We start from the raw sequence: 14,616 nt of genomic DNA, 5'->3' as shown, positions 1-14,616 counted from the left end.
ATTGTAGTATAGCCCTTTGGCAGGGCAGCCAAAAATTGGGAGGCTCCACATTGTCCCTGGATAGAGACGTGCATGAGGGCCTGTAAACCTGAAGTGCCCATTGTAAGGAAGTGGGTCTATTGTAGTATAGCCCTTTGACAGGGCAGCCAAAAATTGGGAGGCTCCACATTGTCCCTGGATAGAGACGTGCATGATGGCCTGTAAACCTGAAGTGCCCATTGTAAGGAAGTGGGTCTATTGTAGTAAAGCCCTTTGGCAGGGCAGCCAAAAATTGGGAGGCTCCACATTGTCCCTGGATAGAGACGTGCATGATGGCCTGTAAACCTGAAGTGCCCATTGTAAGGAAGTGGGTCTATTGTAGTATAGCCCTTTGGCAGGGCAGCCAAAAATTGGGAGGCTCCACATTGTCCCTGGATAGAGACGTGCATGAGGGCCTGTAAACCTGAAGTGCCCATTGTAAGGAAGTGGGTCTATTGTAGTATAGCCTTTTGGCAGGGCAGCCAAAAATTGGGAGGCTCCACATTGTCCCTGGATAGAGACGTGCATGATGGCCTGTAAACCTGAAGTGCCCATTGTAAGGAAGTGGGTCTATTGTAGTATAGCCCTTTGGCAGGGCAGCCAAAAATTGGGAGGCTCCACATTGTCCCTGGATAGAGACGTGCATGATGGCCTGTAAACCTGAAATGCCTATTGTAAGGAAGTGGGTCTATTTTAGTATAGCCCTTTGGCAGGGCAGCCAAAAATTGGGAGGCTCCACATTGTCCCTGGATAGAGATGTGCATGAGGGCCTCAAAACATTGTTCCCATTGCAAAGGAGCGGGTCTCCTGTCGTTGTAATGTCCATTCTGAAAGAATGGGCGAAAAAATTTACCACTGGGGGTATACCTGAAACAACGGCCTAACTATTGTAACGGTCATCATGGTGGCGCATGAGGAGAAGGAGGAGCAGTCCTGCGATTATCCAAAGTCCAGAAGTGTGTACCCATGGGTGAGTGGAGGTACATGGCAAATTCCCGTTACAAACTTTAAATTCCGCTCTCATTTGCTGGTGGTGTGGTGAAGTCTGGCCCAATCTATCCCTTGTTCATCTTGATCAGAGTCAGCCTGTCAGCATTTTCAGTTGACAGGCGTGTTTGTTTATCTGTAATGATTCCACCTGCGGCACTAAAAACACGCTCTGACAAAACGCTAGCGGCAGGGCAGGCCAGGACTTCCAAGGCGTAGAGAGCCAATTCATGCCACGTGTCCACCTTGGATACCCAATAATTGTAAGGCACAGAGGAATGTCGGAGTACAGTTGTTCGATCTGCAAGGTACTCCTTGAGCATCTGGGCAAACTTAGGATTTCTTGTGGCACTACCCCGCACCTCAGGGGCTGTGGTACGTGAGGGGCTGAGAAAACTGTCCCACATCTTGAAGACTGTTCCCCTACCTCTGGCGGATTGGACTTGTGCCCCTCTCGGCTGTACACCTTGGTTGTCCACTGATTCCTGACCTATGCCGCTAGCGTTTTGTGAGGGGAATGCTTTGCCTACTTCCGTGACTATGGCCTTCCGGAACTGCTGCATTTTGGCTGACCTCTCCGCCTCGGGAATAAGAGACATAAAGTTCTCCTTGTAGCGTGGGTCTAACAGTGTTACCAACCAGTAATGATTGTCGGCCAAGATGTTCTTAACGAGAGGGTCACAAGACAGGCAGCTTACCATAAAGTCAGCCATGTGCGCCAGACTCTTAACAGCCAGTAGTTCAGTATCCTGACCAACACGATGACTGAACATGCTGTCCTCCTCCTCCTCCTCCTCATCTACCCTGTCCTCTGGACAGCCACGCTGAACCGAGGATATGACTGGTGTGCATGTCATATCCTCAATTTGGCCGGAGAGTTGCTCCATGTCTTCATCCTCCTCCTCCTCATAGTCCTCCACTGCACGTTGTGATGAGACGAGGCTGGGCTGTGTGTTATCACCCACACCCACTACTGTTTCTTGCTCCAACTCATCGCGCTCCGCCTGCAATGCATCATGTTTGTTTTTGAGCAGAGACCGTTTAAGAAGGCAGAGAAGCGGTATGGTGACGCTAATAATGGCGTCATCACCACTCACCATCTTGGTGGAGTCCTCAAAGTTTTGGAGGATGGTACATAGGTCGGATATCCATCTGCACTCCTCAGGTCTTATGTGTGGAGTTTGACCCATTTCCCGACGGCTTAGGTGATGCAGGTACTCAACAACTGCCCTCTTCTGCTCACATATCCTGACCAACATGTGCAGAGTTGAATTCCAACGCGTGGGGACATCACACACCAGTCTGTGAGCCGGAAGATGCAAGCGGCGCTGAAAGCCGGCAAGGCCGGCTGAAGCAGTAGGTGACTTTCGAAAATGTGCAGACAGTCGGCGAACTTTTACCAGCAGATCAGACAGCTCTGGGTATGACTTTAGAAACCGCTGAACCACGAGTGTTACGGGGGGCTGTCTGATAACCTAAAGGAGTATCAGACAGTCAGGGTCCACCGTGCAAAGACTCTGCTGCAGACTATGGCAGAGTTCAATACCTCTGTTAACTCACAGAAGGATATAATAAGTAAGTAAAGCAATTCCTCCCTTACTTGGAGGGTGTGTGGAATGATCTCTGTTAATAATCACAGAGACAAAGGCAATGTGTGCGAAATGGCACCTACCTAGGTCCGCTCTTCTAATGGTGCAAAAGAGACGAACAGCAGCGTAAGCCGCACAAAGCTCCTACCTGCGTTCGCTCCACTAGTGTGCGAGGACACGAACCACTAGATATGGCCCCTGCCTAGGTCCGCTCTTCTAGTGGTGCAAAAGAGACGAACAGCAGCGTAAGCCGCACAAAGCTCCTACCTCTGTTCGCTCCCCTAGTGTGCGAGGATACGAACAACTGCCAGACGCAGTATAAGGAACGTTACCCTAGCGGCAACGTCCACCTACGAGTCGAACCACAAGGCCCAGCCAGACCATGTGCCTCAGGCACCTGCCTATGTCCGCTCCCCTAAGAGGTAAGGATACGGACAGCAGCCGAAGCTGTAAGGTATAAGAACGCTACCCTGCCGGTAGCGCTCACCTAGCATAGACAGAGGAATGCCTAGAGGAACGCGCACAGAGCGTCTACTCTTATGCATGAACCAAGAGGACTGAGTGCCATGCGGCGTGCGTCAGGGTCTTATATAGACTCTGTGCCTCATCCAAGATGGAGGACACCAGAGCCAATCCGCTGCCAGAACGACAGGAGTGACGTCATGCTGGCCTATCACCGAGCAAGGCATCACAAGCACATGACCAGCGACCAATCGGCATAGACGGTGTCAGAGACATGTGACCTCGTGTCAGCGATGATGTCACCCGCACATGTGCAATGGCTCCAAGATAGGACTTAGTCTCCGGCGCTCGCACATGTGCAGTAGCAAGAAATCTGGACTTAGTCTCCAGCGCTCGCACATGTGCAGTAGCAAGAAATCTGGACTTAGTCTCCAGCGCTCGCACATGTGCAGTAGTAAGAAATCTGGACTTAGTCTCCAGTGCTCGCAGCAACCGTAACAGTACCTCCCCCTCAAGGGCCCCTCTCCCGGTGACGCAGGTAATCAGCAACTAAGTCGGGAGCATGGACAGCCTCCTCAGGCTCCCAAGAGCGATGTTCCGGGCCGTAACCCTCCCAATCTATCAAGAAGAACCTGCGCCCTCTAACCATCTTAGAACCAACTATGGCTCGTACCTCATAGCTAGAGCGAGAGGAATCAGAGGCAGGAGAGTGCACTTCACGAGCGTGAGGTAAAATAGCCGGCTTTAGCAGTGAGACATGGAATTTGTCATGAATCTTAAGATGGACGGGTAACTTCAATTGGTAGACTACAGGATTTACCTGTCGAAGAACCTCATAAGGACCCAGGAAGCGAGGAGCAAATTTGACAGAGCTCACTCTAAGTCTCACGTGTTTTGCAAAGAGCCACACAAAGTCCCCTGGAGAAAAGACAGGAGCCGGGCGACGAAACCGATCGGACACCGTCTTCATACGGTCCTTAGCTGCTTGGATCGACTCTTGAGTCCGATCCCAAACCTCTCTGGCATTAGTTGCCCAGTCGGCCACAAGAGGAGGAGGTGCAGCAGCGGGAAACGGTACCGGTACCCTAGGGTGTTGCCCATTATTGAGTACGAACGGTGTCTGCCCAGTGGCCTCAGCCAGCGAATTGTTAAGGGCAAATTCTGCCCAGGGTAGGAGGGAGGACCAGTTATCATGGTTCTCAGCAACAAAGTGTCGAAGGTATATAATCATAGATTGATTGGTACGCTCAACCAAACCACTGGTCTCCGGATGGTATGCCGAAGAGAGATTCAACTCAATTTGCAGAAGGCTACAAAGATCTCGCCAGAAACGGGAAGTAAATTGCGGGCCTCTATCACAAATGATACGATCTGGCATCCCGTGAAGCCTAAAGACATGCTTGAGGAATAGTTTGGCTAGTACCCTGGAAGATGGGATTCTCGATAACGGTACGAGATGAACCATCCGGGAGAAATGGTCCGTAATGACCCACACAAATCTATGTCCCTGTGAACATGGAAGATCACCCACAAAGTCCATGCCTACCACCTCCCATGGTCTATCTGGCACTGGTAAAGGATGCAAGAGTCCAGCCGGTCTCTGCCGTAATGGACGGTTGCGAGCACACGAGTAGCAGGAACCGACATATCTCTTGACGTGGCTGGCTAAGTGTGGCCACCAATACCACCTCTCCAGTAACTCTCGTGTCCGCCTAATACCAAAATGCCCACCCACTTTTGAGGTGTGGGCCCATGACAGTATATCATTCTGTCGATCAGGCGGAACAAAGGTCTTGCCCGGTGGGATTTGGTCTAACATCACAGGGGAGAGCGTATGAAAAACCCTGGAGGGAAGGATAAGACGAGGTTCGTCAATCTCCTCCTGGGTAGAAAGCATAGAGCGAGACAGGGCGTCTGCCTTGTTATTCTTACTCCCAGACAGATAGTTGATGGAGAAGTGAAAGCGGGAGAAAAACAAGGACCAGCGGGCTTGGCGAGGATTCAGACGCTGAGCGGTTTGTAAGTACGTCAGATTCTTATGGTCTGTATAGACCTGGAAAGGATGTTTCGCTCCTTCCAGCAAGTGACGCCACTCCTCCAAGGCTAATCTCAAGGCGAGCAGTTCCCTATCCCCAATGGTATAGTTTCTCTCTGCTGGTGAAAAGGTTTTCGCAAAGAAGAAACACGGCCTTTTTCTACCTGCACCGTTCTTTTGATACAAGACCGCACCAGCACCCACTGAAGAGGCATCAACCTCTAAGAGGAAGGGCTTACTCTCATCGGGTCTTTGAAGAACGGGAGCAGTTGAAAAGTGTCTTTTTACTGCCTCAAAAGCCTGAGATGTCTCAGTAGACCAGGCTTTGGGATTAGCACCTTTCTTAGTCAAGGCCACCAAAGGGGCCACCAAAGTAGAAAAATGGGGTATGAACTGCCTGTAATAATTTATGAATCCTACGAAGCGTTGCACCGCCTTCAAGGAATGAGGTTCGGACCATTGCAGGACAGCAGAGAGCTTCGCAGGATCCATAGCCAGGCCCTCTTGTGAGATAATGTAACCCAAAAAAGGCAATGAGGACTGCTCGAATACACATTTCTCGAGTTTAGCAAACAATGAGTGCTCCCTTAAACGGGAAAGGACACGAACGACATCCTGACGATGAGTCTCCAGATCAGGAGAAAAAATCAGGATGTCGTCCAGATACACCACTACTGAGGATAACAGTAAATCCCTGAACACATCATTTACGAAGTCCTGAAATACTGCGGGTGCATTACATAACCCAAAAGGCATGACGAGGTATTCATAGTGACCGTCTCGGGTGTTAAAAGCGGTCTTCCATTCGTCACCCTTTCGAATTCGTACCAAGTTATACGCACCCCGCAGATCCAACTTTGTAAAAACTTGAGCTCCTCTCAATCTGTCAAAGAGCTCCGAAATTAAAGGTAATGGGTATTTGTTCTTTATTGTGATTGCGTTGAGACCCCTGTAATCTATGCAGGGACGCAAATCACCCTCTTTCTTCCGAACAAAGAAAAACCCAGCTCCCGCGGGAGAGACAGACTTACGAATGAACCCCTTCTCTAAACTCTCTCTTATATAGGTCGACATGGCCTCCGACTCAGGTATCGACAGGGGGTAAACCCTGCCCTTAGGTGGAACCGAACCTGGGATAAGGTCTATGGCACAGTCATACGGCCTATGGGGTGGAAGAACCTCAGCACCCTGTTTGGAGAACACGTCAGCGAAATCCAGATAGGGTGTAGGTATGGGAGAGAGATCAGTAGATGCAACCGCAATGACCTTAGGTGGTAAGGGAAGACATCGGGACTGACATTTCGAACCCCAACTAATAATGCTGTCAGACTCCCAGTCAATGTGAGGAGCATGAGTCCGAAGCCATGGGAGACCCAGAAGGATGTCGTCTATACCCTCAGGCAAAACAAGAAAAGAAATCTCCTCTATGTGACCCTGAGACAGGGAAAGGCGCAAGGGAACTGTCCTCAATGTAATGGAGTCAGACAACATAGTTCCATTAACAACACGGACAGGAATAGGCGCCTCTAACATGATAGAGGGAATATTGTGTCCCTTTACAAATCCTGAGGACACAAAAGTCCCGTCAGCTCCGGAATCCACAAAAGCCATAATAGGCCATGTATTCTCAGATAACGAGAGCTGACCTGGGATACAACACTTAGAGGGTGCAGAAGACGTCTCTAGTAACCCCCCTCTAATGGTTACTAGGCCAGGGAGTTTCCCTGACGACTAGGACACTTGTTGGCATAGTGCCCAGCCTGACGACATACGTAACATATAGGAGGACCAGACTTGCGTAGTCTGGAAGACGTATGACCTAACTCCATAGGAGTGGGAGATGTTTCAGATGCTGAGGAATATGGTAGTGGACCCTCAACAACTGGAATAGCCCGATGCTTAGGGCGTGAGGAAGAGACCTCGAGTCTACGTTCCTTATGGCGTACATCAATCCTCGTTGCTACTGTGATCAAGTCCTCCAGAGAAGCAGGGACCTCACGAGTAGCAAGAGCATCCTTGACATAGCCTGCCAACCCTCTCCAGAAGATAGGAATCAACACCTTCTCTGGCCAATCTAGTTCTGCCACCAGAGTTCTAAAAGCAATGGCATAAGAACTAGTGGATAACGAACCCTGAGATAGATCTAACAGTCTCAGGGCCGCATCATGGGTAACCTGCGGACCCATGAATACCGCCTTAAGAGCATCAAGAAAGTCTTGATGTCTCAGAGTAACCACATCAGAGCGCTCCCATAGGGGAGTCGCCCATTCTAAGGCTTTGTCCTGAAGTAAGGAGATGATAAAGCCTACTCTGGACCTCTCCGTAGAGAAGCGAGAAGAGTTGACCTCTAGGTGTATCTGACACTGACTAATGAAACCACGACATGATCTGGCATCGCCAGAATATCTGTTTGGCAGAGCAAGTCGAGGATCATGTGCAGATGTCACCATGGTCTGAGGTTTATCCTCTATACTCTTGAGCCGTGACTCAAGTACTTGTATGTAACGGTGTAACTGCTGATATTCTGCCATAACTGCCAGACCCTTGGCTCAGTCCTAATGTTACGGGGGGCTGTCTGATAACCTAAAGGAGTATCAGACAGTCAGGGTCCACCGTGCAAAGACTCTGCTGCAGACTATGGCAGAGTTCAATACCTCTGTTAACTCACAGAAGGATATAATAAGTAAGTAAAGCAATTCCTCCCTTACTTGGAGGGTGTGTGGAATGATCTCTGTTAATAATCACAGAGACAAAGGCAATGTGTGCGAAATGGCACCTACCTAGGTCCGCTCTTCTAATGGTGCAAAAGAGACGAACAGCAGCGTAAGCCGCACAAAGCTCCTACCTGCGTTCGCTCCACTAGTGTGCGAGGACACGAACCACTAGATATGGCCCCTGCCTAGGTCCGCTCTTCTAGTGGTGCAAAAGAGACGAACAGCAGCGTAAGCCGCACAAAGCTCCTACCTCTGTTCGCTCCCCTAGTGTGCGAGGATACGAACAACTGCCAGACGCAGTATAAGGAACGTTACCCTAGCGGCAACGTCCACCTACGAGTCGAACCACAAGGCCCAGCCAGACCATGTGCCTCAGGCACCTGCCTATGTCCGCTCCCCTAAGAGGTAAGGATACGGACAGCAGCCGAAGCTGTAAGGTATAAGAACGCTACCCTGCCGGTAGCGCTCACCTAGCATAGACAGAGGAATGCCTAGAGGAACGCGCACAGAGCGTCTACTCTTATGCATGAACCAAGAGGACTGAGCGCCATGCGGCGTTTGTCAGGGTCTTATATAGACTCTGTGCCTCATCCAAGATGGAGGACACCAGAGCCAATCCGCTGCCAGAACGACAGGAGTGACGTCATGCTGGCCTATCACCGAGCAAGGCATCACAAGCACATGACCAGCGACCAATCGGCATAGAAGGTGTCAGAGACATGTGACCTCGTGTCAGCGATGATGTCACCCGCACATGTGCAATGGCTCCAAGATAGGACTTAGTCTCCGGCGCTCGCACATGTGCAGTAGCAAGAAATCTGGACTTAGTCTCCAGCGCTCGCACATGTGCAGTAGCAAGAAATCTGGACTTAGTCTCCAGCGCTCGCACATGTGCAGTAGTAAGAAATCTGGACTTAGTCTCCAGTGCTCGCAGCAACCGTAACAACGAGGTTGAGCACATGGGCCACGCATGGAACATGTGTCAGCTGGCCTCGCCTCAAAGCCGCCACCAGGTTCCGGCCATTGTCACACACGACCTTTCCTGGCTTTAGGTTCAGAGGTGTGAGCCAGTGATTTGCCTGCTGTTTCAGAGCTGTCCACACCTCTTCTGCATTGTGGGGTTTGTCACCTATGCAGATTAGCTTCAGCACGGCCTGTTGCTGCTTCGCCGAGGCAGTGCTGCAGTGCTTCCAGCTTGGGACTGGTGTGGAGGGTAAAGTGGATGAGGATGCGCAGGAGGAGGAGGCTGAGGAGCATGACATTCCAGAGCTGTAGAGTGTGGGTGAAACCCTGACTGAGGTAGGGCCTGCAAACCTTGGTGTGGGAAGGACGTGTTCCGTCCCTCGCTCAGACTGGGTCCCAGCTTCCACAATATTAACCCAGTGTGCCGTCAACGAGATGTAGCGGCCTTGCCCACAAGCACTTGTCCACGTGTCTGTGGTTAGGTGGACTTTGGCTGAAACAGCGTTGTTCAGGGCACGTGTGATGTTTTGTGACACGTGGTTATGCAATGCGGGGACGGCACACCGGGAGAAATAGTGGCGGCTGGGGACTGAGTAACGTGGGACAGCTGCCGCCATCAGGTCGCGGAATGCTTCTGTCTCCACCAGCCTAAAAGGCAACATTTCCAGCGCAAGCAGTCGCGAAATGTTAGCATTTAGAACTGTGGCATGTGGGGCGTTGGCAGTGTATTTGCGCGTGCGTTCAAAGGTTTGCTGAATGGATAACTGAACGCTGCGCTGGGACAAGGACGTGCTTGATGATGGTGTTATTTCTGCGTAGGCAACTGCAGGTGCAGGGCCGGAGGAGGCTTGTTCGCAGGCAGCATGGACAGGGGATTGGCTCGCATGCACAACAAGCGAAGACGTAGCAGTGACATCAGCAAGCACTGCTCCTCGACTCTGTTGTACATCCCACAAAGTCGGGTGCTTGGCTGACATGTGCCTGATCATGCTGGTGGTGGTCAGGCTGCTAGTTTTGGTACCCCTGCTGATGCTGGCATGGCAGGTGTTGCAAATGGCCTTTTTAGAATCATCTGGAGCCAACTTAAAAAACTGCCAGACTCGGGAAGACCTAACATTTGTACAGGCACCTTGTGTCGTGTTGTTGTTTCGGGGAACGGTTGCCTGACTTCTGTCTGGGGCCACCACCCTGCTTCTTACTGCCTGTTGGGATGCTACGCATCCCTCCCCCTGTGCACTGCTGTCCTCGCTCTGCATATCCTCCTGCCAGGTTGGGTCAGTTACTGGATCATCCACCACGTTGTCTTCCTCTTCTGCACCCTGCTCCTCCTCCTGACTTCCTGACAATTGTGTCTCATCATCGTCCACCCCTTGTTGAGACACGTTGCCAACTTCGTGAGAATGTGGCTGCTCAAATATCTGGGCATCTGTACATACGATCTCCTCATGACCCACTTCAACAGGAGCTGGCGAGAGGCCAGAATGTGCGAATGGAAACGTGAACAGCTCTTCCGAGTGTCCAAGTGTGGGATCAGTAATGTCCGTGGACGTGTACTCAGCCTGGTGGTAGGAAGGAGGATCAGGTTCTGAAATGTGCGGTGCAGTATCACGGCTACTGACAGTTGACCGTGTGGAAGACAGAGTGTTTGTGGTGGTGCCAATCTGACTGGAAGCATTATCCGCTATCCAACTAACAACCTGTTGACACTGGTCTTGGTTCAAGAGCGGTGTACTGCTGCGGTCCCCAAGAATTTGGGGCAGGACGTGCGAGCGAGTAGATGTGGCCCTTTGTTGTGGCGAAATTAGAGCTTGCCCACGACCTCGGCCTCTGCCTGCACCACCATCACGTCCACTTCCTTGTTCGTTGCCAACGCCCTTGCGCATTTTGCAATGCTGTGCTGACGTGTATTCACTAGACTTGTGCGTTATATCCAAGTTTGTGCAAAACGCACACAAGTGCACCTGTACGCTGCCACCGACAGGCACACACGTGCGTTTTTTAAATGCAAGCACGGATGCACTAAGAACCTAACAGGTTTTTAGGAGCGACAATTACTGAGAAGTTTGACACTATCAGACACTGCTGACTGACGTGTATTATTCACTAGACTTGTGCGTTATATACTAGTTTGAGAAAAACGCACACAAGTGCACCTGTACGCTGCCACCGACAAGCACACACGTGCGGTTTTTAAATGCACGCACGGACGCACTAAGAACCTAACAGCTTTTTAGGAGCGACAATTACTGAGAAGTCTGACACTATCAGGACTGTTTTAGACTGTGTACACCAGCCCCAGATATGATGAAGGCTGGTATATGGTCACCAATAGGAATGGCTATATACCCTGCCTGCCTGCCTGTATACAGCTACAATAGTCCTGAGAAGGACTCTTCTGGTCACTAGCCTGTATTCCGACCTGGCTATACCCTGCCTGCCCTGCCTGTATACAGCAACAATAGTCCTGAGAAGGACTCTGCGCCTGTACTCCGACCTGGCTATACCCTGCCTGCCTGTATACAACTACAATAGTCCTGAGAAGGACTTCTGGTCACACTGTTTGCAGCCCTGCTACGGAAATAACTATAAAGGGCTGCAAACCTTTCCCTGAAGCAGTAACACTCTCCCTGCACTGACTGTGTGGATGGCTGTGTGCAGAGCACAGCGCACCCGCCGGTATAAAGGCTCGGTCACGCTGTGCAGGCCGGCCAATCACTGCAATTCCACAACTAACAGGGCTGTGGCAGTGCAGTGGTCTGCCAGCCAATCCCTGCATGAGGGCTGGCTCTCAAAAGAGCGCCAACATGCAGGGATGAAGACCACGAGTACAGCACGAGTATCGCGAGATTACTCGGTCCCCACCAAGTAGCCCGAGTACAGTGATACTCGTGCGAGTACCGAGTAGTGACAAGCATACTCACTCAACACTACTTAGCTTATTTTGGTCCAATATGTTACAACAATTTTTTGCACAACTTCATCGCACAAGATTGCAGTTTGTGTTGTGCCCTTTTCTCAACAAGTCTTCTCCTTTTCCTATTTGGATCTTCCTCGAGATTGTAAAATAATGTCTTTAAGACATAATAAATGTTGTGCAGGACATGTAAAATTTTGCATGTTGTATCTTACCTGGAAGTGGCAGGCAGACTCGATGTATATCCCCCAGATCGGGGTGTCCTATTTTTGCAATATTCACTTTCTTCTCCTTGTGGAAGGTTGACTGTAATTCTTGTTGTCCAGTCTTCCACAGACTATTGATACATAATGTATTAATAAATAAATGAATGCTAAGTTTAAAATTAAGCAAAGATTTACAATAAAAGACAAAAATAGAAGTTCATTGACAATGTTCCTTGAGAAGATGCTTATGCATTCAAAATATTTTACCTCTGGTTCATATCGAATGGCGATTATGAAGTCCATTGAATAGGGGATGTTGTTCACAGTAAATCTCAGTCCAGCTCCATTCAGAATACGTGCAAATCCCGGACCTGTCCATGTGATGGGCTCTCCTGGACTTGGTTGCCGCAAAACCAGCTCTACAACCCCATCTGTGCCATATGGAACAATTTCCTGGATGTAAATATATTAGAACAAATTACCTTTTCCAGGAGGTGTAATGTATAAGCAGTCACAATACTGTCTACAACATATAAATCAAACATTACCTGCACCTGTCTTCTGCTGCGTACACTTCTTTTCTTCATACTTTTCAGTATTATCCTATCATTCTCAAATCGGAAGTCTATTCCCTGCTTGAGGAAGTATTCCTTGCATTTTGGCATGGGAGTTGGATTGACCTGGAAGGAAATATATCAGGGGTTAGTGCTTAAAATATTTGTTTGGCAAACTGGTGAATTTATATAATCTTGACGATCGTGTAGAAATTCTTCTTAAATAAAATATTTAGTGGAATTATAAAATATATTTTTGATATCAAATAGTTCTTATGTAAAGTTACCTTTTAAATTCTATAAAATAAATGATTTTGATAAACATTAAGAGACACATTTTTGTTTTCATTAGGTGACAATTACTTTCTAAAAGTAGCCACAAATATTTTTGTCTGGCAAGAGCTTTGCTCAACAAAATCATGTTTCTACATGATGGTCACCCAGAGAATGGTCTCTCTATTCTGTCTCATAGATGGTGATTGACAGTATCAGAACCCAACTATATTGTCCTTATGGATCTTTACACAGAATCTGTTGCCAGGTTTCTGTCATGTAATCTCAGCGCAGCATAATGTAGGGGCAGCGTCACGGGAAGTATGGATGACACAGGGGCTCCTGAGCTGACCCTAAGGCCCCTTTCACACATCATTTTTTTGCCATCAGTCAAAATCCATTGAATTATGAAAAAAACAGATCCAGTGACTGATGCCGCTGGATCCGTGTTTTTCTCACGACGGCCAAAGTAACGTTTTTTGTGTACGTTGAAAAAACGGACAGCGACGGATCCGTCGCCATGCGTCGTTTGGTGGAATGGAAGCCTATGGGCGCAGGATCCATCATCATCCATCAAATGACGGAATCTGGTGACAGATTCATTTTTGTTTAACTGAGCATGCTCCAATTTTTTATTTAGCCCCCAGCTAGTCGGATCCATCGAAAAACAGATCCGTCGCATCAGTTTAGCCACAATTTGCGGCAGATCTTTTGATCCGTCGAGAAAACGGATTGTGACTGATGGCAAAAAACTGATGTGTGAAAGGGGCCCAAGGCTGGTGACCCTGTGCTGTCCCTTATCCCGATGGTAGACTTGGAGGTAGTCAGGGTCGGGTCACTAGCGTGTCCCTGTCTCCTGTCGGGCCCTGACACAATACCCCCTGCACCTCCAACCCAGGGCTGGGCAGGACACGAAGAATAACACTACCCACAAGACAAGGAAAAGAGGATAAACTGAAACTCACTCACAATGCAAATATCCACAGAGGAGAGCCAAAAAGACACCAAAGGGAATAAAACAAAGGGGAAGGAGTAAATCACACCAGGTAGCTATCATGCAGCTCAGACAACAAATTGCTGATCACCAAATGGAGGATCACCATGGACACTGGGATATAGTAACTGCAAGCAAAAACTATCTTCGACGGTCTCCTACTACAGACCCAAGCCTTAAATAGGAGATCAACTGAGGAAGGTATTCAGCAACCTGGGTCTCAGCACGCAGCTCCAACAAGGATTAACTCCTGCAAGGTTGGGAGCAGAGAAACAACTGAGCTGACGCCCAGTCAAGCTGAGCACTTAAGAGCGATCAAGTTGCCTGTTGGACTCTGCAATGTGAACAGAGTCCAATGCAGTAGAAGTAATCTGCGTGTGCTGATATGGATGGTGCATGACAGGCAGAGATCTTGATTCCAGTGATGCATCTCTTACAGGTTTGCATGCTGTCATTTTCATAAAATCTCTGATTTCTTAGCTGCAGTTCTGTGAATTCTCTGAATGCTGAGCTCTCTGTAATCCTGCCCACACCACCGATTGACAGATTTCTTTGCACACTGTACATTAGGAAAAACTAGGAATAGACAGTGCAATGAGTTCTTACCTGAGAACAATTGGTGAGTGTCATGTAATGTGCTCACCTGGAAAGGTAATACAAAGGTATCAATAGGAGGGTAGAATGAGCTGCTGCAGATCAAGGAACTACAGAAATGGAAGAAATTGTGTGGTTCTTCTGTGCAGCTACAGGATTGTCAAGAATGAACTAAGCTGAAGAATTCAGAATCCTTCACCTTTGGTTGTTATTGATAATCTTGTAGCAGCACAGAAGAACCACACAATTTCCTTCCTTTACTCTTTACATTGGCAGAAAGTGCTAATCAGTAGTGGTGGTGGGGTCATACAAA

At 49.0% G+C, this 14,616-nt stretch overlaps 1 protein-coding gene across 1 annotated transcript in view; it reads right to left on the bottom strand.

Moving 5' to 3' along the window:
* The window catches only part of LAMB4 (laminin subunit beta 4), a 225,831-nt gene that overhangs the window by 128,449 nt on the left and 82,766 nt on the right, over positions 1-14,616 (bottom strand). Inside the window, exons 14-16 of the mRNA XM_075343475.1 lie at positions 12,437-12,568; positions 12,156-12,341; positions 11,898-12,019 (exon numbers count right to left, since the gene is read on the bottom strand). Coding sequence (XP_075199590.1) covers positions 11,898-12,019; positions 12,156-12,341; positions 12,437-12,568 — 440 coding nt within the window. The remainder of the gene's footprint in view (positions 1-11,897; positions 12,020-12,155; positions 12,342-12,436; positions 12,569-14,616) is intronic.

The sequence above is a fragment of the Anomaloglossus baeobatrachus genome, chromosome 4 (genome assembly GCF_048569485.1).
Source record: "Anomaloglossus baeobatrachus isolate aAnoBae1 chromosome 4, aAnoBae1.hap1, whole genome shotgun sequence".
In the NCBI taxonomy this organism is placed as follows: Eukaryota; Metazoa; Chordata; class Amphibia; order Anura; family Aromobatidae; genus Anomaloglossus; species Anomaloglossus baeobatrachus.
The sequence above is the reverse complement of the archived record's forward strand: the minus strand, read 5'-3'. Positions and strand labels throughout refer to the sequence as shown.